General features: G+C 43.7%; 1 protein-coding gene across 3 annotated transcripts; it reads right to left on the reverse strand.

Moving 5' to 3' along the window:
• ZNF217 (zinc finger protein 217) lies at positions 1–26,545 on the reverse strand. 3 transcript variants are annotated; one of them, XM_039719450.1, is made up of 6 exons: positions 26,453–26,545; positions 11,106–12,903; positions 8,916–9,041; positions 6,513–8,096; positions 3,218–3,341; positions 1–2,056 (listed from the first exon to the last, which is right to left on the reverse strand). In XM_039719450.1, exons 2-5 carry the CDS (start codon positions 12,502–12,504, stop codon positions 3,232–3,234), a joined length of 3,219 nt encoding a protein of 1,072 aa, XP_039575384.1. In that variant the 5' UTR covers positions 12,505–12,903; positions 26,453–26,545; the 3' UTR covers positions 1–2,056; positions 3,218–3,231. The 3 variants fall into 3 exon arrangements, with proteins under 3 accessions (XP_039575384.1, XP_039575385.1, XP_039575386.1); XM_039719451.1 differs by lacking the exon at positions 26,453–26,545 and adding an exon at positions 25,950–26,143; XM_039719452.1 differs by lacking the exon at positions 26,453–26,545 and adding an exon at positions 25,522–25,540.

Here is a 26,545-nt window from a genome sequence, read left to right on the forward strand (position 1 = left end):
TTTTGCAAAACACCAAGTCTATATTTACATCCACATGTAATAATATACTCAACTAAAGTGAAATACATCATAAATTAAATGAGTAATGTGTGCCTGCTGCTTGCCGACTTCCGGTTTCAACAATTAAAATAGAACAAAATGGAATGAAATAAATACATTTTAAAAAGAAAAAAAGGAAAACAAAATCAACAATTTGTACCTCTATATATGCACTGTTATTTCCAAAGGAACATACAAAACCAGTAGTATCCCAATAGTTAATACTGATGGGCAAAGTGTGGTGATGCTGCCATGGAATGGAGTCTTCAGGTCCATTTTTCCATTCCAACCCCAAAAAAAGCCTTGAGGGAAACTGTACCAGCATGAAGGGAGATTAAAAACAAACAAGCCTCAGGTCTGTTTGCTGCAACACGTTAAAAAGCAGCCCTGCCCCGTGTGGCACAGGCAGAGCAGCCCTGCACCTCCAGGACAGGGAGAGATCACACACAAAAATAGATTAACCCTTTTCCAAGTGAATTTATCTTCAAAAAATAGGCTATAAAAGTGCAAAACTAGGAAAACAAAATCTAGATTATGTACATATGGCTCAGCTTATGAACAGGAAAACAGGTCAATAGTGTACAATTTCCTGATACACAGCACTTCATTCCATTGCCAGTTTACAGAGACATTAAAAACCAGTCCCATTTACAGGAACCAAGACAACTGGAACATCTCAAGTTGCATAATGAAAAAACAAGAGTTTCTAGGTTTTGCTATTTTACATTTGCTGTAAGAGGGAAGAGAGAAAAACAAACAGTGCAAAATATTTAATTGTTTTACTAAAATATATGGAAGTCAAAGCCAGGTACAGAAGGAATTAACTCTTAACTACAACTTCATGAGAAGAAACGAGGAAGGCAAGTTAAAATATGCAACAGTTCTGCTTTACTGGCTGGTAACTGGCCATCTTCCCTTTACAAAAATTAAACTGCATGTGCATTAGAAAAAACTCTTGTTGTCTTCACAAAAAAATAAAAGGAGATATTCTCCCATTTCCAGGTTATTTCTCACTCATTCTAAAACACCCAGTAGATGCTAAAACTTGACATCAAGAAGCTTCCAAGCACAGTCAAGTAGGCTCCACCACAGCCTCATCCCTTTTGCAGTCTGCAGACCCCAAATTCTTATTTCAAGGCTCTTAGCTGAGACTTTACAGCTTTGGACAAAGGTGCAAAGGGGGTTTTTTCCTTGAAATGTGACTGTGTGGAGCTTAGTACAGAACCAAACATTCGAAACATGAAGATTATTATTGTTTCTCAAGCAAGTCCCAGGGATTTTCTGTTTGGATGGTGGCAGAGGTGTTTTTAAGAGGCTTCTCTGAAGAACGGCAACCAGTGCCAAGAGAAGAATCCAGCCACATTTCAGGAAATCCAAAATGTCAAGTATTGCCTCATGCTTGCATTTAAAAGCGTGCTGGAAAGAACCCCAGAGCAGCAGAGCCCTCCAGCACGCCCTGGTCCTCACCCAGCCAAGGCAGATCAATGTCAGCACCGTTGCTTTAATGTTCACAACATTTATAAACCGGACACTTTCAGACAGTTTATTTGGAACTTTTAAAAAACTAACATAGTTCAACAGGAAAAAAAAAACAACAGATGAGAAACTTTCACTTTATGAAAAAGGAGCATTACGCCAACAGGATTTTCAACTTCAATATTTACAGTTTACCTGAGGTGCAACGATATATATTCTTTCCAAGAGAAAACTCTTCAGCAGCGCTCAAGTATGTAAAAATAGAACTCCTACCTAATATTTGGTCAATTAATTCTAATGAAAAATACTCAAAAGTCAAGGTCAAGATATACATTCTCCACACACCTTCATAACCCAACTGTTTAGACTACTTTTGTATGGCTATTTGGTACAAAATGTTAAAAGAACCAACATTATAAAACTGTAGTGTTTCTATATACAGTACAATCACAGCTTAGTTCAGTAGCTTTCACCATTTTCTCTTCCTCAGGGGATGAACTGCAGGTACAACTCCATGGAATATGCACTTGTGTCCTTAGACCTGGGGGGGAGAAAAAGAGGAATAAATATAAGTTTGTGGTGTACAGCTTTGAAATACAGCACAGTTTTTGCTGGGAGGAGTGGCTTTGTAACAAAGGGAATTCCTTCCACATCCTTGTTGAAAAATTGATACTGCCATGGAAGTGTGGATAGCCAGCTTTTATCTGGCAAATAAAGTCTACTTTGGAAGATGCTCAGCCCCAGGAAGAATTTCAGGCATGAAATCAAGTTAACAACACAACCAAACACATCTGTGCTTAGTAGGGGGACAATAGGAGCAGTAAGATTAGAAGAATACCAAGAAATAAAAGTGTTTTAAAAGCTGTCAGTTCAATGTCTGATGGCTCTTTCCATAAAATCATGTGTGCTGGCCCAGGTGCTACAGCATTCCAGAAACACTCCTTAAGTATTCCCCTAAAAGGGAAATGATCTGTAGCTCTGGGTCAGAAAATGCAAACAGATCTTTTTATTTCCAGTCCTGCAGGGCACTCTGTCCTGAGCAGGGAAGGGTCCTGAGCAGGGAAGGGTGTTGAGGTCCCAGAGCCAGCACTGAGGAGATGAAGCAGGCACAGCACCAGGTACAGCTCTCACCTGCCCTCCCTCCCCAGGAGGGCACAGCCTCCCTCTGCCCAACAGGGAAACATCTGGATAACCTCTGGATCACAGGGAGAGGCTGCCCAGGAAGGTCTCCCCTCCCTCTGGACTCAGCCACCCCAGAGCTGAGGTCTGAGGATCCTGAGAGCTCAGCAGGGGCAGCACGAGCAGGGTCTGCACCTCCAGGAGGGCCCAGCAGCAACCCCAGCACCCAAAAATGTGTCACAGGCACCTCCTCTCACTGCTGCCCCTCCACCCTCAGGGACTGGCTGAACTTCCACATCCTGGCTTTCACTGAACACTTCCCTCTGGAACTGTAAGTAATTAATGTATTTATCTAGTGCTATGCTCTTAAAAAGGAGCATTTTGTCCCTATCAAAGAAGCCATTACCACTACTCCAAACAATCAGTGCTGCCACCCCAGCATCTGGTGATTTTGTAAGGAGGAAATTTTTATCTTTTCAGGCTCAGACTTTCACAAGCTCTCCTCATGCTGTGCAGGAACCTTTGATGCCATCAGCACCCCATGCAACATTGAAGGAACAATTAGTTCAGAAGGTTTGTGTACCATTCTTGAGTGATTCAGTTCTTCTTGTCACTGGGTCTGAAGGGTGTGTTCCCCACAAAGGGCTCGTAACTTCTCTTCTGCAGCAGGTTGCTGGGTAAGTGTTGGTATGACACTGATCTCTTTCCTGGAAAAGAAAAAAAAAAGTCATTTAAGGGAGTTAGCATTATTTCCTGCTCTTCCCAGCATCCAGAATCCAAAATAACTTGACAAATCATCTCACAATCAGAGATTCCTATTATAGGAAATTCAGGATCCAGAATAAATACAAGGAGAATGAAAAGATAATTTAACAATTTTGTACTAAGTTTTAACCAAGTGATGTCCAGCTCCAAATTTTACTCATTTTATTTGCATGAAAGAAATGTCTTTGCTTAACTCATTCCACAGCAGATGCCCTACCTAAGGAGGTCTAAGTGCACCCTTAATGCCTAATTAATTTCCTGTATTTGTTTGAAAAGTGAATTTTTCAATGAGTATTTGAGAGGGGAACTGGGGTACTTCATTGCTGCCATCAAGGATTACATGGAACTTGTGACACTTTGAAGAGTGTTAACACACATTTACTTGCAGACCTTTGTTAAGCAATTTTCAGCCTAGTATACAGGTAGTTCTGTGTTTATCTGAGACCATTAATTCACATTTATAGATGTGAAATCAATGCCGGCTCCATATTAAGTCTTACTAACTTAGGCAAGCAGTCAAAAACACTTCATAAAATTAAGGCCAAAAGTCCAGAATCATTACTCCCACAGGATCCAAAAAGCCCAACTGCCATCCATATTCCATGAAAGCTTCCAGTGCAGCATTGAGAAAAAAAAACCCTCCTGATCTTTAATTAAATTAAAATGGCACAGCCAAATTAATATTTCAACAGAATCCACGGAGCCATTGGAGTGTGTCACGAGCAATTGTCTTTAATTTGCAGCCTCTGCCAGATCAATCAGCCAACAGGTTATCCCTGATAACATGTTGCCATTGCAAAGGCAACTAATTTGAGAATAACACAAACTGAGTGGTTTCAGAATGTTTCTGTCTCTTCAGGGCAACACGGGATGGCAAAGCTTACAAGCAATAAGGGAAGGCATCATGCTTTAATCAAGTTTGCCAAGTGGAACATATTCTCCTGACAACTTGATCCAGCATTTAACATGAGGCAGAACACGTCGGGGGCACCACGGGGATGCTGCCACGAGGCTCAGGGCCCTCAGAACAAGGTTTTGACATCGTGGGTTATAAAATCAGCAGGGTTCAAGGGGAACAGGGGCAGAAAGCTGCAGGTCTGCACCTGCACAACTCTGCAGATGGTACCACACAGCTGAAGTCTAGAGGAGCTGTTGTGTCTCTGATTTTTAACGAAAAATAGAAAGAATTTAAAGAAACTTTTATCTCTGCTCTACTCCTACGATAAAATTCTAACACTGAGAGGCTGCTGGGCTGTTACCCTGTACCCTTCCCAATAATGATCAAGGTTTGGGTTGGGTATTTCTAAGAAAGAAAAACCAAGAAATTAACCTTACAACTTCCATTAAAGCCCAGGGCTTTAATGGAAGTTGCTCTGAAAGCCCAGTAGAGGGGGGCTTGTTTCAGAGCCCTTCCAATGGAGGTAACAGCCATAAAAAGTTGCTTTTCTAGCCATGAACAATGAAATCCTCATTTCCATGACAACAATGCTGTCACATTAGCTGCAGCCCCAGTTCTGGGGGCTGTAAATAACAAAACCAGTGCAAGGTTCCTGTCTGCAGGGCAAGGTGTGCAGGCTGGCACCAGGGGAGAGGAAGCAAAGCCCAGCCTGAGTCCATTCTGCACAGGTGGAGCTTCCAAAGAAGAGCCAGGTGGATTCCAGGGTTGAAAGGCAGAGCTGCTCCTGCAGAGGCTGCCCTGGCTCACTGCTGACACCTCCCCATCCCTCCCCACGCTCACTGAACCTCTCACACCACCAGCACAGCAGACTCTGTTCCTGCAGCCCAGGGCCCACTGTGCATTTCCCACAGCAGCTCAGGGTACACAGCACCAAACCAGGAATTCATTCATTCCATCTCCTCACCCTCCAGTGACTCAGCTCTGGTGCTTTTCCTTCTCCACTCCCTGCCCAGCCTGGGCACACAACTGTGACACCTTCCCTCACCTTTCCCATAACCCACTAGGAAATCCTGCATATTTATATATAAATATGAATTATTTATATGTGACATATTTTTGAAGCCCACAGCCTTAAAACAAGCAAACAAAAACCAGAACAGAGTGAGCAAATACTTTTTTTTTGCCTCATAACTAAATGTGGATTCGGTATTTGCAGTTTGCTGACCTGAGGGAACACACCCCTGCTTGTTACCATCCCAGACTACTTCAGAGGAGCAGCTTTCCTGCTTCCAGAGAACGGGAGCATTCAGAGTTCAGTCACTTCACAGACTTTCAGACTGCACAGCCCACACAGGCTATTCATTTTTATAACGGGAGCTTCGTCTCAAAATTCAAAGTCCTGTATTTGTAGCTAAGTCCATGCTGAGCTCAGCTTCAAGTCATAAATACCACCTTCTACAAATAGTCAGACAACTGCTTAAATATCACCCAGCACCTTTTAATCTCGGCCTCCTGCTGACTTTTTGAAAATGTTGACCAAGGACAAAACACAAAAAGCATGTATTTTGTAGAAGGACCAGAGCTCTCCCAATACATCACAAATCATCTATCTCTGCTAGGCCCAAAAGTTTCCACAGAGCATTGCTACACCATAATTAGAATAGCAGAAATCTGTTGTTTTGATTTAACAAAGTATTCTGTTCCTACTAGAAGTTAAACATTACAAAAAAAAAACCCAACCCATTGAAGAGCAGAAGTCTAAAATTTACATCAGTTTTATGATCTGCAATACGTCCTTTTCTGCTCTTGAAGGGAACAATTGTCCACGGGAGCTTTTTTTTTTTTTGCAAAAAGTTTTATTAATATTCCAGATGGTGCAAGACTTCTGGCACATTAAGCAGAAAGGCTCATTCCATATCCTGGATTAGTCAACATGTCTGGAGTGGTCTGATGAGCAAACAATACATGTCTGCCATCAGAAACCCATGGCAGAGGCAAGGGGGAACTTGAGCAACTTCAGACCCCTCTTCAAAATTCAGCCCTTCCATACCTAATTCCCCAAGCCAGGAGTTGCTGATTTTAAGTTTAAAACCCAAGCTGTGACTGAACCTGGTGAAAAGCTAAGTACAGCTGCGTTTTCAATGTTTCAAGGTGGGCACACACTCATTTATACCCCATTCCCCTCCCTGTGGTGAGGGGGGAGGAGGGACTGTACCTTCTCCTGTCGAGCTGGTGACTTGGCCATTGCTAGATCCACAAGAACCATAAAGAGATCCAGAGCTGTATGGCTCGTAAGCTTTGAGAGCAGTCAATCCATTGGGAGGATCAGCATCATCTGCACTGAGCAGCCCTTGTTTGGGGGGCAGAACAGAGGATGTGGGTTTGGTACGAGGGTATTCCTGAGGTAGCAGATTTGCATATCTGTTTGCGACACGAAATCTGCTCATTTCGTATCTCCTGTAATTAGCCAGAGGAGAGTCCAGGTGCTCCACAGCTACCACAGAGGGTTTCATCCGTTTGGAAGAGCTTTCTCCATAGTCCAGACTTGCATTGCTCCCAGATTTACTACAGAGATAGTCTCTCCCTCTCTGGCAAGCCCAGCCAGGTTCATTGAGGTGAGACTCGAGAACCCCATTCATGCTGCTGCTGACCAGACCAGACTGAGTCACTGGGGCACCCAAAACTTTGATTTTATATTCAGATTTTTTTACTCTGTCCAGTACTGGAGAGATCCTGAAACTGGAGTGCACTTCTTCTTGCTGAGGTTGTCTGTAGTTGTTTGCCTGAGCTCCAATGTTGCTTTGCTGTTTATGAAACTTGAGGTTACTCGGGGCTGCACTGCTCGACTCGCTCACGGAGAAGAGAGGGGCTTTGTTCTGAGGAGGGGCACACTGCTTGGCTTTCCCTGTCTGCAGTGGCTTTTGCTGAGGATTTGTGGAAGCTTTGTTTTTATTGGGATGGAGAGGCAGAGGAGGCACATCCTTGCCCAGCAGGGCTGGGGGGCAGCCCGTGCGCCGGGCCTTGGCCACAGCCTTGCTCCTGTAGCCGTTCTTGTTAACAGTGTCAGGGTTGTACTTGTGCATCAGCCTCTGGTGCATCATGAGGACCTCGGGGTAAAATGTCCTGTAGGTACAGAAGGGGCAGGTGCTGGGGGCCAGCAGGCCTCTGCTTGCAATCACTGAACACTCCTGGGAAGTCTTACTGGACAAGTCCAAGGGCTGCTCGTGACAGTCCACGACCGGTCTGCGTTTGTAGTTCTCAGTGCATTCTTGCATATTGTTCACATTTTTCCCACCAATAAAAGCACAGATATACTGGACATCATCTTCCTCTGATGCCACAGAAGCCTGTCTCTCTCTTTTAGGCTGAGCTTCCTTGGTTTCCTTCTCAGCCCTCAGTTTTTCTGGGTAAGGAGCAGGCACATTCTCAGGTACTTGATTCAAACCGCTACAAACAGAACCTTTGTTCGATTCCCTGGAATTGTTCTTTACTTTTAAAAAGACTGTGCTGCCTATTGCATTGCTCAAGGACAGAACTTCCTTTTGCTGCTTGGCAGGTGGGCAGCTCTCAGCATCTTTGGCACCATCAAAAAGCCTCTTCAGGTTTTTGGTTTCTGGAGCAGCATCAGCAGCCAGCGACAGCGCCGTGTCCTGACCCCGCAGGGAACCTTTGCTGTCACCCTTCCCATCAGCTGCACTGTCACCGTGCCTGTCCTTGTGATGTCTCTCTAAATGATACCTCAGGGAAGTTTTCTGGGCTGCTGCATACTCACAGAATTCACATTTGTACGGCTTTTCACCTGCAACACAGATTTATCAATAAATCAGTCTGAGATCTGAAGTCTTGATCACAAACACAAGGGAACATTGTGGACTCTAAAACACTAAAACTGATTTTTCTCTCCCCTTCCACACCCTCCTAAGTCGCAAACTCATGTAAAACATTTAAACAACAGTATCTTAATGCTTTTACCAACTACAGTGACACCTTCTGGCTGTGCTGGGATGTTTCTGCCTGTGGATGGAGATGGGAGCTGACAAGGTTCTTGGCAGAGATAAGCAAGGAGGGGAACTCTGGGTCAACCCAACAAGTTCCAGCCCCTGATTGTCCCACAAGTGCCCTATTCCCAACACAAACAGGGCAGCTCAGCTGGAAACAGAGCTGCCTCCCAAGAACACACAGGCAGCAGCAGCCAGGGTTTGTCTGGCTATGCAAAACAAGGAGCTGAGCTGAAAAAGAGACTCAGCTTTTCCCCAGGTAGCAGCACCTGGCAGACAACCAACTTCACACCTGAGAAATTGGCTGGTTTTATAATTAAAACGAAACCCTAAACTTTTGCTATACCACTAAAAGTAGAAAAAAATAAAACTTTAAAATATATGGTTTTAATAATACTTAATGCAATTAGCATTACTTAAAACCATTTATACTGATGCAAATAATTCAAATAAATTTTAATTGCAATTATTTAATTTTGTTTCGAATTATAGAAAACTTTGTTGTTAACATCAGTAATTTTGAAGGCAGTTTCTGTTTTTCAAAAGCAAAATCAAACATTGTATCCGAGTGGATTCAGCAGATTTCCCTCCCCTCCCCAAAAGGTGCAGCCCCCATTTACCTGTATGAGTTCTGAGATGAATATTGAGGTAATAATTGGAGCGAAAATACTTTCCACAGTAGCTGCATTCTCTGGAGGTTCCAAGGGTTTTAACTTTTGTTCTTTCCAAACTGTCTTCATTTTTATCTTTCGGAGAAAATACAGGCAATATTAGGAAGAGCAAATGCAAATTTGCAGTCTTGTTAAAAACAGTAATTTTTTTCATGATAAAAATAAAATTCTGAACTGCAGTCACATTCTACACTCTGCAAGTAACTTTTGCTGTGTTTTGCTGCACTCTGAGTAACAAGAGCACAAGAGTTAGAGAGATTTCTGTCCTTAACACTGTGGTTTGTGACAGTGACCAAGGAGCCCACAGAACAAATGATGCAAAATAAGACTCAGAGAAGAAAAAAAAGTTCTCTTTATTGGCCTACAGGACCCTGATGGAGAATGGCCCATCTCAAATACTCACACAGGTTATAAACTGTATCATTTTATTAAAGGGAATGTTTGAATTAGTGTGAGTGGGATGATTCAGACTAAAAACCTCTCTGTGCATGACAGCCAAACACAAAGAGGTGGGGAAGGAAGGCAAATATGCCTTTTCTTTTAAATTAATTCTAATAATGGCATTATTTATGTGCTAATCAATGGAATGTCTGTAGAGAGACACTCCTTAGACTTGATGAGGAATATTTCCTCCAAGCTCCTTGGATTCAATGAGAGTATTTCACTGTATTATTATGGAGTGAGGAAGTGCCAGGGCGTCCCAATGGGTTGGCTCCCCGGGTATTCCAGGAACAAATGCAGGGATGCCCAAGCAGTTCCACTCCATGCAGAGGCAGGAGGTGCCACAGGAGGGCGGCAGGGACAGCAGAATGGCAGAGAATTCACCCAAACACCAGCACACTGCGCTGCAGCTCCCACTGAAAATCCAGACAACTGCACTCAACACCCAAGGCAAGGCTGACTGGAATCCTTGGGAGGAAGGAGACCTTCGTGTGACTAACAAGTCGGATGTATAATAGACTTGAAAGAGTTCTTTGAGGTTCCTGCCTGCTGGAAAGTCTCTCCTGGAAATGCTGCATGGCTCAGCCCTGTGAGTTAAACAAACAGTGTCTCCAGAGGTGTGACTCAGCAGCTCGCACCAAAATCTGCTCTGCTTTAGGAGAAGGCGCTGAGAAACAAACTGAGCAACTTCACATTAGGTAATCAGTTCATTCCTTTGTTCCTGCAGGCGAAATAAAGGGCTGCACATTACCAGAAATGGCAAAGTCAGGCCTGTGTGGGTGCCAGGACATTCTGTACGCCGTGTCTTGCCCTGAGATTATGCAAGTGTCTGTTCTTCAAAGCCGGCTGGGAGCATGTCACACACACAAGGGCAGATTAGCTGGAGACTTTCTGCCAGGCCTTTTGTCCCCTGACATGCAATCTTTTTCAATTAAGGAATCAGTCAGTATCACTTGCTTTTCTAAGACACTGTGACATGCAGAATTAATCCTGGGTAATGTACAGATGGAGGCCATCCACGCTGTCAGCAATCCTTCAGGCAGAGGAGTTAAACACACACCTCTCTTACATACAGGCCCACAAATTAACAGCCTGTGGCCTTACACACATGATTCAAACATGCTGGATCTGACATTTAGCCTTTCAAATTACTGTTCAAAACAAACACTGAACTTGCAGTTAAGACAGAAAAAAGTTTTAAATTATTCTTTACTTCTCAGAGCCCCAAAAACTGCTGGTGTTGACCACTGAATGTTTTTTACTCTTCCAAGATAAGGGGGGGAAGAAAGTGAAACTGCAATTATTTCTCATAAAATACTCTTTGTAAAATCATGTGCTGGATGAGAAGGGATATGGAACACTCCAAAGCATCCAGTAAAGTTAAAGATAAGTGGTAAGTAAACAGTGCCTTTTTCCAGTTGTTAAACTCACTGCTATGAAATCTACTTCAGTGACTGCAGTAACAGCAAGAAGCCCCAACACAACTTCAAAGATGGCAGCATCCAAACCTTCCTGACCCTCTCATTTTTCTCTGTTCCCTTTCCCCCACCATAACATTCCCTATCCAGTTTTTTAACATTTCCTATCACCTTCTGAAAAGATAACGGAAAAGCACGATGCATTCCTTGGCTCTGAGGAGTTCCTAAACAACTCTCAGTAACAGCCACTTCAAACTGAAGTGCTCCCCATGCTACTCACCTAGATTAATTGTTTCTGGAAGCCCATCTTCAGAGCCATCCTCAGAGCCTCCCTCCATCCTCTCTGCTGCCCCGTTCTCCTCCAGGTTGCCCATGATGTCGGCACAGAAGGTCCTGGCAGCAGTGGAGGTCTCTCCATCACCCCGCCGGTCCCTCTTGTGCACTCTGGAGTGAAGGACCAGCTGGTGGTATGTCCTGAAGGCTTTCCCACACTCAGAGCAGTGGGTTGGCTTCTCTTTGTTCTGGGATGATTTAGAATCCATCTCCATAGAAGGCACTTCACCAGCGGGATGTTTCAGTTTGTCCTGGGTTAAGTTACCATTCCCTGTGAAACTGCTGTTTTTATTTACCTTTGACTTCCCTGTAGTTTCAGCCTGGCTACCTTTATTTGCATTCCAAATTTCACAGAGTTCTTCTTTATCTGAAGATGACTCATCGTTGTCTGTACTTCCTTCTTGCCCTGGCTCTTTAATCTGCCCGTGGCCAACTGCAATTTTACCTTTGGTAGCCAGCTGCCATGCTTGATACGTGGTGAAAGGATCCAGCTCAGCGATCCACTTGGCAAGCTTCTGCAGTTTGTCCTTTTCTGGAACTGAATTTGGTCTTAAGTTCAAGAATTGGAAAAATTCCTGGTTTTGAGATGTTTCTTCTGCACTGACTTCAGCAGTCACTTGGGGGCTTTCACCATTGGGAACTGATTCTTTGGTATGCACTTTACTGTGCTCAATTAGAGTCTCTTTATTGTGAAATAGGAAACCACAAACCATACAAATTTTGTAAGGTGACGTTACATTTTCAGTTACGTGCTCCTGCACCACCTCATTTATTGTTATGGGGCCTTCAGAACCCTGCTGATGCTTGTTTCTAGAACCAGGTTTTCCAGTGTGCGTTCTCATATGATTTTTGAGGAACCACGGCTCTTTAAATCTTCTCCCACAAACATTACACCAATACGTGAAGGAATCTTTATGCTTTTTCATGTGCGCCTCGATGTCAAAAGCTTTATCAAACGTCTGCCCACAAACTTTGCAGCTCAGCTCCTCGCTGTCCTGCTCGTTGCTCGGTGAAGGGGAGCTGGTTCTTACCTGACACTTATCCAGAGGGCTCAGATACTCAGCCTCCACCCTGAGCACGGCGGGCTCGCACAGCGTGGGCCTGTGCTCGGTTAGCACGTGCTTCCCCAGCTCCTCGGGGTGCTTGAACGTCTCATCACAGAACATGCAGTCCAGGGGCATGCAGCCCTCGGCCTGCAGCGGGAACTTCTCCTGCAGGCTTTTGTAGGAGATGGTGTTGGTTCCTTTGATGGTCATGGAGGCATCGCTGGTCTCCATCTGGGCTCCCACGGCGCTGGCGATTCCCTCGGGTCCGTCCATGTATGCCAGGAGAGGCTGCGTGGGCATCTTTCCTCCCTTCTGCTCCCTTTTACATCTCTTAATGGCAGCCTGCACTTCTCTGGGGGTGCTCCCTGATCACAGTAAGGACACTTGTAGAGTTCTCCAACATGTGCTCAAAAAGTCTGCTCAGCTAGAAAACCTCTGCCAGGAAAATGATTTTTAATTTTTTCGTTCCACCGGCAGAAAATTGTTTCTTCTTCAGCTTTATGTGCTTTCACACATCCCAGCAAAAGTATCCAAAGATTTGCTCAGTGATGGGATGAGGTTTTTTTGGATTGTTTGAGATTTTTCAAGTCTACAGATACAGTCAGTTGCACTTAGTTTTGTTGCACAAACTTTTCAAATAGTTGCATTGGGTAAAATACACTCAAGGCCAAGTTCAGTGCCACAATGAAACGCCAGCACCTGGGAAAGAGAGAAAAAAGTTAGTCAGAGCTTTCAAAAGAGAAGTACTGTCTCCCAAATAATGAAAACATTAGGGCTGAGAACCATCAAGTGCTTTAGAAGAAAGCGTATTTTCAAGAGCCAACGAGGGACAGGTAGAAGGCACCTGGGTCACTTTTCCATCTGCCACAGTTGAAATAGTTTGGTCCTGAACATCCCTCCCTCTGTTTACAACTGTTATTTCTTTGCAAGACTTCCTCTGTCCTTTCTAAACCTGCACTTACCCAGTTATGTAAAGCTGCTGAAACCATATTTCAGTGCACTCCTGAACTCATAACAATGCAGTAGCCCAAGTAACCTTTCCTTGAACCTGTAAAACCACAGCAGAACTTCACTTGTTTGTCCTCTAAAGGCTGTTAAGCAAAAGGCTTTTTTCTTTTTTCTTTTTTTTTTTAAGACCAGATAGCTTGGCATCAGCTTTTATAGTTGTGGTACACAGGGAGTGTCAGCACAAATCTTTGTATTAAGAACCATTCAGCAGTCCCACTACTCAAAGCTTTCCCTATCACCCACAAATTTACAATGTCTGTGACAATTTTGGGCTGGCATGTAAGAACATTTCAACATTTTGTATGAACTAATAATACTGTTTTTTGAACAGTGGTTTACTAATTAAATCATCCAAGAGGCCAATTATTATGTTATGAAAACAAAATTCTTCTACTTTTAAAGCGGCACAAAACAAAATATTTATTGGTTATACTCACAAAGGAAGGTTTAAGATTCCACAAGATTAAATAAGGTTATAATATAATTAATCACAACTCCAATTTAAATCTGAGTTATAATGCCTGTTAGCAGCAACTCATGGGCCACCACTTTGGGCTGACAAATTATACTTTTGTGGAGTTCAGGACTCTAATTGATGAAATTTTTGGGTAAAGGAAAAGTCTAGCAAACTAATACAAGACTAATATAAACTGCAGAAGAATCATTCTGAGACATTTCCAAATAAAGTAATAACTAAAGAAAAGAATTCATTCAAATCTGACTCAAACTTTGGCAAATTATTTCCTACGAGCCAGCTGGCCAGTGACCACATGACTTGAACTAATGTACCCCAAAATACTTTATGCTCTAGAACTCTTAGAGCAGAAAACAGCATGGACACAGTTGGGGTTTAAAATTCACCTCAATTTCCACCTCTGCCTTGCTTTTATATGGAAAAAAAGGAAGGATTTTGTTCTATTTGACCCAAAGAAAGGACAATAATTCAACCACAGCCCTGCATTGGTTCAGACTCTCAGCTTTCCACATAAAAATGATTATCAGTTGAGTCTCAGCTATTTCTGATCAGAGCTGGCTGGACAGAAAAAGTGGTCTCAAGCCATTAAATCTTGAACTATTTCAGCAGGAATCAGCCCAGGCAAGAGAAGCAGCTGGGGAAGGAAACCTCAGCACACACTGAGGAGTCATGGATCCAACATCTCAGACACTTCATCCACTTCCTGCAGCCTTGCCCTGAGAACACTTCTTGCTTTTAATTTGAAAAGTCAGCACCTCCTTTCCCATCACGCAGACCACAAGATCCTGGGGCCTAATGAACACGGGTAAAAATAGAAAATAAAACACCACCACACCAGAATGCCAATAACAGGAGAAAATTATTGTTGCCAGCTGCTTGTTTTTAATTTTTTTTCAGTTTCTCCAAAGTTTAAAATCTCTTCACCACCCAGTCCTCTAAGCCAGGTTGACACCATCAGCACAGTTAATATCAAGAGTTGCATAGGGTTTTTTAATCCCAAATTGTTTTAGACCTGGGCCAAAGACTTATCCCGAGTTAGACACAAATGCAGGATGTTGCAGGGTAAGGTGGAGTGCAAGAGGAACAGATCACTGCTGATGGTGACAGAACCTGCATTTTCTGCAGCCAAAGTCTCTTTTCTAACTACGCCCTTTATCCCCATTTTCAGTTTCATCACTGCCATGATTAACACTTCCTCTCTGCAGAATGAATCAAAAACCTCCTGTAACAGGCAGGTTCCCTCCACTGTGGGGTGACACTTCTGCTTCCACTGCAGCCTCTGCCTTTCTCCCCTCCCAGCTCAGACCTTCCCTCACTCCCTATAGGCAGGTGAAGGAGCCAGAACCAGAGTCTGAAGCTCAAGTATTCAAAAAACTTTTTCTCTTTTGTAAAACATATCAAAGGCTGCTGGTTAGCATGTTTTCTACTTCATGTTTCAACTTGCCTTTTTGTTCTATTTCTACTGGAGTTTTAAAAGGTATTTTTTACCCAACATGCTACAGCAAAGCTCAGTGAGCATCTGCCTGAAAATAACTTAAGTTTCAAATTTCAAAAAACAATCCAGGCAACATTAAAAAAGTGGAACAAACTTAAGAGTCGAGTGCATTTGCTTTCAGAGCCATAGGGAAGTGCTCTGCAGGAAGAAGTGTAAAAATCATGGTACAGAGAGGCCAGAGGCATTTCTGGGGCATGGAGGCAGATCCAAAGGGCAGCGCCTGCCGTGCCACAAAGGGAGCTGCTGGAACTCATCAGCCACTACTTCCTTGCTCGTGTCTACAAACAGAAAAAGCCAATTAAGGTTTGTTACACTCCCACTTTGTGGCACTACAGCAAACACACGATAGAGCAACAAGAATTGAGTCACTGGAGAGAGGAAACAGATGAGAAGCAGCAAAATCCACCCTCAGTGCCCTGTTCTTTGTGGCATTCTGGGGTGATGAGGGGAGAAGAGAGCTCCTTCTGACAAGGGCCACCACACATGGCCTACCCAAACCCAGCCTAGGACAGAACCCACACTGACAGCCACAGCTCCAGGGATTTTTAGAATTTAAGCAACAGGCAAAGATCACATCTAGGGAATGCCCCAGGCTGGTCATGGATGGGTGAAAAATCCACCTCAACCAATCAGTAACACCTTCTCTGGTAAGTCTTTGGCAAGGGCTGCTTCCATTCCATCTCATCTGTCTGGTAAACAAAACCTGTCCCCACAACCAACACCGGAGTCATGACAGAAGTTCCACAGGAGCTTGGGCTAATTTTGGTGGCTATCAATAGGTTTGGAGCCCTTTGGAGACTTCATCAGAGCACTCTGCAGCCTCCACCAAGCTGCGCTGGCTGCTCAGTGCTCTCACTGCTTTTCAGAGAGGCTCTGAACAGTCCCAAGAACCAGCCACAGCTCATCCTCTAGGCAGCACTGCAAACAGAGCAAGATATTCCTGTTTCAGGAATCTGAAATGCCTCTCTGCAGCTCTTGCCCTTGGATACACAGGAGAGAGCAGCCACAGACTGGGAATAAACTGCAGGGAGCACTTCTGAAGGGAAGTGCAGATACAACTCGACAGGAATGTATTCAAACTGAGAAGAAGAAAGAACACAAGCACTGGAGTCAGGAGGTGAGTTAGAAAGCTCTAGTCCTATTCTCTACCTGGTGATTACACACTTCACTCTGATTACATCCATGCCTTTTACAAGCAGGCAGGATTTTATGCTCTTGCTGTTCAGACAAGCCAACGCACGCCAGAACTACAACCCAAATATCCCCACCAGGATTTTATCCATTAGTAACAAACCTTTCTTCCTACTGAAGATAATATGCCTTGGATTTGAGGACCAAAAACGCTGATTAATTACATTCCTGCTATTCAAAACCCTGGAGGCAGCAGGAAAACTGTCCAGAGCTGCCTCAGTTCTGTTGTTTCCTTGGAAAAGTGGACAACCTGCAACACTCTGACTGTGGCTGAAGGTCTGTGCAGGAGCTCAACAAGTAAAGTACAGTACCTGCATTTCTTGTGCCTTCTTTCACTTTCAGAAGACAAAAGGACACACCAGTATCAGAGATACTGAGTAAAGGAACAGAACAAAACAGGAAATCCTTCCTTCCAACAGCTGAAAAACGATAAACTCGCTACACATGAACTCAAGGCCGAAATAAAAAATGACTTATCCCCCTCACAGAGCAAGGCAAGAAGTTCCACTTGTGACTTCCCTGCCCACCTGCAAACACCCCCCTGTCCCTCCTGCCCAGCTCCCCTGGACTTCTCCTGGAGTCACCAACCCTCCTCAGTTCCAGGGTGTCACCTACTGCACTTGATGCAACTAGAAATGTATCTCAGCTGAGAATACAGAATAAAACTACTGGAAAAGTTTCAGCCTGAGCATTTAGCACACTTCAGCTCACAGGTGAGTCATCCCTGGCTGAGTGTTGCAGCAGGTTCACAGCGATACCCATTATATTTATAAACACCACAAAACACCCATAAAGATTCCACTGGACAGATGAGAACATCTTGTTTTCACTGCACTTGCCACACAACCTAAGAACCACACCAAAACCCTGCTGCATATAAATGGATTATTAAAACAGAGAAAAGTTTAATTAAGTGCCTGTAGAGAAATTTAATTTATTTTTATTAAATTACACAACCCAAGACAACATATTACATGGTCTTGAAGATTTCTTTGGGAAATGACCTATCAGGAGTAATTTTATTGCATTTCTACTTCCTGCATTTCAAAATTTCCATGAATACGTAACAAAAACTCTAGACACACCTTTCAGAGAATAGCACAGTGAAACCATTGAATTCCCCATTTTAAACACATTACAGAGGCACTGGGAATAAAAGGTGCATGGCAAGTCTCAGGATAAACAACTATTCTTTGCTAATTCTGTGCTGCAAAACTATTGTTAAACTGTTAAAAGCGACCTGGAACAATTACAGAAGTTAAAGTAGTTGCTGCAACACTTTCTGAAAAAGAGAAGTGAGAAAACTTGAAGAGTTACAGCCAAATCCAGGACACTGAAGTTACTTTTCTTCTGTGGCAGATAAAAACTCAAGACATAACTACCTCAACAAACCCAGATATTCTCAAATTCAAGGCCAGCAGCAGAATTATCACTGCTTAGCTGAGCAGCTTCTTCCAGCTGCTGCAAAGCAACCACCTTGATTTTTAACTGGGTCTACTGAACTTGAGAAACTTACATGCAACTCTCATTTCCACTTAAAAAACCCTGCAGTTTTCCTCATGTTTCAAGAAGTTTCAGGATATTAAGAGTCACTTTACATGAACTGTTCTTTCCTCTTGGTGTGTTTATGCCCCAGAACAGATTGCTGGTAAATAGATTTTACACTGCTGATTGCTTATTGGAAATGACAAGTTTAACACCTTCTTTACTTCCAATTTCCAAGATTTACTGTAGTTGTTCCAGTCCTACCTAAGGACCACAGATAAAACAAACCAGTTAACATCACTTTTAACAACACCTCACTGGGACCACAAATAAAAACTACCTTATGGATGTTATCTGTTTTATCTGGGCACAGCTGTGTTCAGGTGTAACCCTGATCACAGGCAGAGCAGCTCATGCATAAATAAATACACCTCCAAATCCTCAACTAAAACCTGAGCTGAGGCTGAACTTCCACTTCTTTAGAACGTTTTTTTAATATACATATACATCATTGCATACAGCTAAGGCAGCTGCACCACACCTACAAAGTTAAGCAGAAACAGCACCCTAAAATAGTTCCTAAGTATTACTTCCTAATATTTAGGAGCTCCAGCTTTTGGGATGCCCCTGCAGTGTCCTGGCTGAGTGTGGTTTCTGCACGAGCCACCAGTGACCCCAGTCTGTGCTGGGAGCAGTTCTGGTGCACCCTGGCATCCCTAAGCTCCCACACTTAGTCAGAAAGGGAAGCCAAGTGTCATCCTGAGGCTCTCACTCACCAACTGTCCCAAAAGGTGAGTCAGATTTCCAAAGTCCACGGCGTGGACCTTGGGGTTTGTGTCTGCAGGTCGCAGGGGCTGATGGCCACCGCGGCACTTCCCCGTGTGCTTCAGCAGAAACGCGTGTGCCACACGGGCAGGAGGGGCCTTCCTCGTCAGGCACACGCCTCTCCACCCCGGGCTGGCACAGGGATAGCCCCTGATTTCAGGGCAGATGATGCAGTGTTTGCTCCACAGACCATGACCTGATTTCTCAAAGAATACAATCGCCCATTGCCCGCGACTCCAGTGACAACAGCGGAAAGTTATTTAAGCCAGCCCAGATAAAACCTGACTTTGCAGAGCAGCACAGAAGCCAAGAATTACTCCTCATTACTGGGCATTCTGCTGCTTTCTAGGGAGGGAAAGAACTACTCCCATCTTTAACAGTAGATCATTTCACACAGCTTCCCAGAGTGTTCTGTGTTAGGAGGAGCACGTGAGTGATCCCAGTGCCGCTCCTCGTCCACATGGAGCCTTTTATACCAACTGTGCAAGCACAAAAGTGTTTTTTATACTTTGTTAACAGTTCAGCCTGATAAAGAACTAACACGAGCACTCGTAAAGGAAATGGAGATTCAGGGGGAGGAAGGGGAGGAAGAGAGTTGTTTGTTTCAGTTGCAGGAAAGATCAAAACGAAGATGTTCAGGTTGAAAAGAGAACATAAAAGATGACCCTAAACTGGAATTTCCACTCCCTCCATCTACAAATTTAAGTCCCCCTCGTTAGTCTTCATCCTTCAGGCTTGAAGATTTCAAAGTTATCCTAAATTTAAACTCTTTCATGACTTATCCTTTTTATCCCCTCTAAGAGAGACGCTCAGTTATAGTTCCTTCTAACACCACCACAGATTTCCAACACACTGATCCAAAAACAATTCACAAAAACACAACCAGAACACACTCAGAATTCGAGACTTATTATCCAAGCATTTCTGCACACACACTTCAGGAAGATTTTGTGCTGAAGGCCCTTTTGCAGTCAGATAAAACAGACACACACACGAGTCATTTTCCCCCCGAAGCCTCGCAAACAGGATTTCAATCACCAGTGGAAAATAACTCATAGTTAATAATGAACAATATTAGGAAAACTCCCTCCCCCCATCTCAGACATCTATACTAATAAAAACAAAGGATATCCTCTTTCTCTAAAAAACCTTTTCCTGTGGAGTCCCTTTTTCTTGAAGGCTATATGTCTACCAGGGGTTTGGCAGAGGATGGATGAGCTGAGTGTGTCTCCTCAGAGAACTGAATGCCTCTTCTATCAAAAGATGTAATTAGGCCTTTTAAAGCAGGCAACGTATAAGCTTGCAGCATTCTGCACATGTTTTTCCTCCACTGAGCAAAGGCAAATATAAAAGAGACTAATTCTTGGCATTAAAGGAGGAAGCACTACAAGTAAGTATTGACTTTTAAAGTTCAGAAGGACTGCTCAAATTGCCAATTTTTTTCCTTTTTCCCTCTGATTAGGAGAGAATTTCTCAGGAGCCACAAAACCAAAGCGTGCTTTAGACAACAGAAGTGGCCAATACCTGTTGTAGAAGAGCTGAAAGACACAAGAATAATCCTATTTTAAATAAGTCTGGGACACATTTCACCACTGCTGGAGGATGATGCAACTTCATTAAATCAAGAAGTTACATGCACTTAAACTGGCAATGACCCCTTACCTTACAAAACAGTTTATTGTTCTCTCCACAGCAGGTAAAGGCTCTCGGTGGAATGAGTGATACATTTTTATTGTTGAGTCAGTCTCACCTTACACAGACTGCCTTGTATGTTTAGTCTTGGTTTTCATTTAAAAGAAGGTATTTTCAGAGACCTTAAAAGCAAATTTGACTTTTTTACTTCTTGGCAGAGGGATGTAAGGTCTCTCCAACAGCCACAACTACAAAGAAGTGGTAAATTCAGTTTACCAAATTAGACTTAATTCCTTATTACTCAAGAGCCAGGAGTTCCTCTGTAGCAATTACAGGCAAGCTGCATCCCTTTGGGCACATAGGTGAAACAACAGGAAAAGAGATGATTTTACTACTCCTGAAGCTGAGAGCAGTGGGCACTTCCAAGGAGTTCTCTTTGTTAAGGCCATGAATGTGCCCTAGTGCTCTCACCTGGCTTCAAGTCTGAACCCAGCACAGCTCAAAGTGCTGCCCCTTGGAAGGAGCAGAGCAGCAGCTGATCCCTGTCCTCTGCAGGGCACTTGGAGGTTGTCACTCTCAAACACAGCCACAATCAGGTGCTTGCAAAAGGCAGTCCTGAAAGAAGGAAGAAGGTACAGAGTCCAGGGAAAAGATATTTACTTGAAATTCAGTCATCCCCTGGAGTAGCATCTGAAGGTACTACAACAGAAAAGTGACAGAAACAGACACGTCCAAAAGCTGCTCCCTTGTCCCGTGCAGGTGGGAGATCTCCCAGAGACTGATGGGGACTTTCCAGCTCCCCAGCCCCACATTCCCCCTCAGCAGTGGGAATGGCTGCAGGGATGTGTGGGATGCACCCACAGCCTGGGCTGCACAGGGCCAAGCTGGCCTGTAAGGAGAGGCAGCATCTGCAGAAACTGAGCTAACAGGCAATTTCAGGGCCCAAGTTTACCAGCTTAAGAACAAAAAAAAAGTCAGAAACAAACAGGAAAGGTGAACAAAAACTGAGGCTTCTTTGGGCCACCTTTACATCCATTCTCCCTACACCGTACCAAACATCAGTCCTTGGTGTAAATTAAGCAAATCTAATTTGCTTCTTCCTGAGTACCAAAGGAAAAGCAGAGAGAACCGCCAGGATTTCACCCATCCAGCTCTCTGCTATCACAATAAAATGCAGGCACAACACAAAGGCCTCAGTTTCCCTGATGCAGCTCGATCAGAGCACACTGCACCCCCTTTATTACAGTGAGAAATGCAAGTGTACCTATTGCGCATAAACAAACTCAGACTTTGATACTTTTAGTTACATAAAATCTGCAGCACATAGAAAAGCACCATCCAGTCAATTATTCACTTCTGCTTACACGGTTTTCTGCTCCAGTCTTGAAGTCACCCTGATCTACATAGATTTCCCTGCACGTTCTACCCACATTTCCTCTTGTGCTTTCTTTTGAAATCCTCAAGGCAGCCTGATAAGCAATTCCATCTCATTGTGTTTCTAAACACTTATGTCACCTATATTTTTAATTTCAAACTCTTTTTTCCCAGCATGTACACTGCTCTACTTCGAAACTGCAAAGTCTGCTCTTATCACACTGCTTTAAAAAAAAAAGGAGGAAGAATCAAGAGTGCTAGATTTATGATAAGCTATAAACTATGCTCTGACCAAAGTCATATGATTACAACAGTAGAACTTTTTATGTATTTTTCCCATTGACATACACCCACGTTTGGCATAAACAAGCTTCATCAGCAACAAAAGGAGATTATTTGGCAATTTCACTGAAGGAAAAAAAAAACTTGATTTCTAAAAGCAAATTATTTCGAGAGAGCAACTTTCTGTTTGGAAGCACATAAAAACCTAGGTAAGCTGAGGCTGAAAAAGGTTTTTTTAATCCTAAAATACAACATGTGTTGAGAATCTGACACAGCTTGGTCACATCCTTTTCCTTACTTTTGTATTCAGTTGCAAATCTCTTGTGGAATGAGTCACATCTCTCTCCAAGCAGCGTACAGTAGTCAGCAGAATCCCCTCAGCGCATTCATGCACCAGGAAGAAGAAAAACTTTTTTTTTTTTTTCCCTAAAGTCACCTTAGAAAGGCGGGGGGGTGATCAGAAAGGCCCCAAAGTCGGTTAAAAGTTAAAAGCAATGTGCAAATGACGCCGGTATGAGATGGGAAGGCTGAGGGGGGTGGAAATGCAGTGTCCCCAGCGAGAGCTGAGCTGGCACATGGCAGCCCCGCTGCAACCCAAAGGCTCCTCCTGCTATATTTAAAGACAATACCTCAACGGTGAAGTATTACAACATTTAAAGTGAGATAAATAAGCATAAGACACAGGCAAATATCCTTGGTTATTTAATCATCCTGAAAGCAGCGTGGAAGTGTGAGGCTGAGTTCAAAGGTCAAACTCTTCTTTCAGCTTCTTGCAAAGAAAAGAAAGCTCAGCCCATTTTACCTTGGGGAAAGGGGGGCTGCTCCTTCCATATGCCAGCATTTCATAACACAGGAAAGAGGGAGTGTATTTACATATACACTGCATGGAATCTTTTCCTGGGACAATGCATTCCAAATCAAGATTCAGGTTAGCAAGAGCTGGGACAACAAAAAGTCCCAAAGAACAAAGGGAAGTTAAAATTTACTTAACGTTTCCCCAGAGCTTCTTAATTGCAAACTCTCAGATTTTTTTTGTAACTAAAAGTTTACTGTAATCACTGGATTGAAAGTCTAAGTGAAAGGCACAGTTCCCTTTTAAAATAATTTCCCCCTGATTACAGTAATAACTTAGCACTTTGTATAAAATATGGTATTAATCTATCAGCATAGTTCTAAATGAAAATACAGTGGCAAGAGAGGCATTTCTGAAGGTTACAATAAGTGTTCAAAAAGGAATGTTTGGAGTGTGATCTAATGAAAGGGGAAACCAGAATCAAGTAGCCTTTTGTGTAAGACAGTCTGATAAAAAGGTGCTAAAGTTTATTATCTTCCTCTCTTTTCCAGCCCCTACCCTAAATCTTGCTCTCCCCACCCTCCACCAAAACAAAGCAAACCCAAAAAACATTATTCACTTAAAGAGGGAAAGAAAGAAATCCTCTAATGCAAAGCCTGGAAGCCATTCTCTAAAGACTACTTAATATGAAACTTTGTTTACAAGACACCAATATAGCCTCCTTACCACACTCAAAACCAGAAAACATCCACTTATTTAAAGAAATGCTTTTTCTATTTTGATCAACAAGGACGTCGGTATTCATTTTAATTTTAAATTCGGCCCCAGCAGTGCCATATGAATGTTTTAAACTCATCTATGATATGCACTGTTTGAGAATGTTTAAACAAAGGAAGTAGGAAAAGCCTTAAAATACACAGCAAAACTTAATGGCTTCAATTTTTAAATATAGCCTGATTGCAGCATGGCAAAATTATTCTCTTATGCTCACAGTCAGCCTTCAGAAAGAATAAGTGCAGTCAGTGGAGTAATTTGTCCCACTGGAAATTCTGTATAAAACATCTACCTAAAATAAACAAGGCTTCGCAGCAAGAATCGTCAGTTGCCATTAAGGACACACCTTAAAGTTCTTACCACACAGTAACTAAACAAGTACAAACTAGTGGGGACTGTTTGCTACTTTTGTCTTAAAAGTTAATGAGATCAATTCACTGCTCAGTATCACATCCTCAGATCATTTTCTGCAAAATGCAGCAGACAAACAACCCCCAAAACACGAACATCCAGGCTTTGAGTGGCTGATGTGTTATCAGCAAGCCTGAGCTTCTAGAAAGGGAGAATAGAAATATTCGCATTTAAACCTGACACCACGTAATAGCAAAAGGTAAAAGGCTGCACTGCTCAGAATCTGGAGCTCTGGTACTGGAAGGCAGCTGTTGTTCCCCTGCCTTTTCTTTTGTTGTGCTTAATCTCATGTCAAGTCATTCAACCAACTCCAAAGCGATGAAGACATAATTGAACAACCTTAACTAAAAACTGATCTACTGTTCCTCAACTGCCATATATGCTGTTTTAAAGATTAAAAAAAAGGCTAACTTATGAAAAAACAATCCACAGAATTTAAATCAGCAACTCTGCTGCATGCAGAAGAGTTGTTTGGCTGAAGGCCAAGCCAATCAATAATCACTGTAATAGCCATGGTTCTAAAGTTATTTGTTTTTCATATTCACCACCCTGCAAAACTTAAAAGGCAAAACTTGAAAACTCAGATGCTGATTTCAGGAAAGAGCCTAGAGATCGAAAATCCAAGTATTTTGCTCAGCATGAGGAGATTGCTCACTAAAAAAAACCACGTTGCAGAACGATCAGTGATCACAAAGCCACATTCCTGCTACAGATCTTAAAATATTGACTCAGTTACAGAACTAGTAAAGGGGAAGGAAAAAAAAACCCTCCTCCACCCTCGCCCTCTTCCCTCCCCCTCTGCCAAAGAATGCAGTTTATCCCACTTATTTGCAACTGTCCTTTTCTATTATCCAAGGAGAGGCTGAAACCTCAGTGTGGACATCCCAAATTAAAGTCTCAGCCGTATTCCCAAACCAGCAGTTAAGAAGAGCTCCTAAGAGCAATAAAACATGGCGTTAAAGCATTTGCAAGCCATTGTCACAGCCCTGAGCTCTGGTACCTCTGCAGCCCCAGCAGCAGCCCCCAGCAAGCATGGAAGCGTTGGTCAGCAAGTCAATGCCTGCTATTCAACTTGTAGTTAGGCGTTTTATTTCTGTGTCTTCCAGATCATATCACTCCTGCATTTCACGGCCTAATAAAATGTGAAGAATGATATGCTCCCTCCTCTCCCCCCCTCCTCCCTGCATCTGAAACTGCGTTATTTCCCTCTCTTCTTTTTCACACATTCTTACAAAAACTTCCCTTTTCACATACTTCTATAAGAAAATATTTCACTGCAGCTATACTTCAGTTCCTATTTCTATTTTTCGATTTTCACTAGATTCTTCTGCTCCTGCCTCCCCCTCAAACCCACTGGTAGAAACTGATGTAGTTTTAAAGCTCTCAAGGTCATTTCAAAAATGAAAAAAAAAATGTTGCCTTAAAAAAAAAAAAAAGCCTTTAAACACACAACCCCCCTAAACTAAACCCTTTTCACATTCAAACGCCTTTCATCAGCAGATCAATAACCCAACAGAAAGATTTTTGTTCCCCACCACTTCAAAACTATTACACTTCAATTCAAATACTTACTGGGAGTCACACAGCACATTTTATGGGATGGCTCATTAGAGAACACACAGACCTTACTTTGGGTGCAGGTTTTCTGTGTGGGAGACAAACAAACAAAAAAAGCCTCACACCCCAAACCAGAAAGTCCAGGGGGCATCACGGAACAGGAATGAAATCCAATCTCTGGATATTCTAGAATTTTATTGTCCTCTCCTGGCAACCTCTTTTGTTGCTTAAGAAGTCAGTTGAGGCTTATTTATTTATTTTCTAAACTTCCTATTCCCCTTTAAAAAAAAAAAAAAAAAAAAAAGAACCACGATGCTAAAGAAATGATCGGAAAGGCTTTGGTCTTTGAAAGACAAAGGTAAACGAAACAAAAACTGGCAAAACGGATCAATAAACTTTTCATTAACAACACCCCCACCCCCTCCGCCCCATGAGCCACTTACTACAAATCCTTCTTCCAGGAACATCTTTGACTCACAAAGAAATAGTCTCTGGTCGCCGCACACCCCCACCCCGGCCGAGAGCGGCCCCCGGGCCCGGCCCGGCGCCTCGGGGGGGCCCCACGACCCCCCAGGTGCTGGATGGCCCCGTCCGGGGGCGCCAGGGGAGGGGGCGGCGGCGGCGCGGGGCCAGCGCCAACTCCGGCCCCCGCGCTGCCCTTCCTCCTCCTCCTCCTCCTCCTCCTGCCCCCGGGACAGCGCGGGGATAGCGGGGCTCCGAGCCCCGCTTCGAACCGGGGGGGGGGGCTGCGCCCTGAACCCTTCAGACATCCCGGCGCTGCGGCCCCCCCCGCGCTCGCTCGCACAACCGGCCCCTCACGGCAGAGGCCGCCCGAGCGACGGGGCTGCGCCTGCCGCAGGTAACCCCCGGGGGGGCGGGGAGGGTGAGGAGGAGGAGGAGGAAGGGGCCCGGAGCCCCCGGCAGGTGCCCCCCAGCCCTGCCTCACCTGAGCCGAGGCGCCGCGGGGCAGCGGCCGCGCCGCGCTCGGGGCACTGTTTGTAAACGGCTCCGCGGCAGCTGTTGCTCGGGCAGCCCCGGG

This window comes from Passer montanus, unplaced genomic scaffold, assembly GCF_014805655.1.
Source record: "Passer montanus isolate IOZ18808 unplaced genomic scaffold, ASM1480565v1 scaffold41, whole genome shotgun sequence".
NCBI lineage: Eukaryota > Metazoa > Chordata > Aves > Passeriformes > Passeridae > Passer > Passer montanus.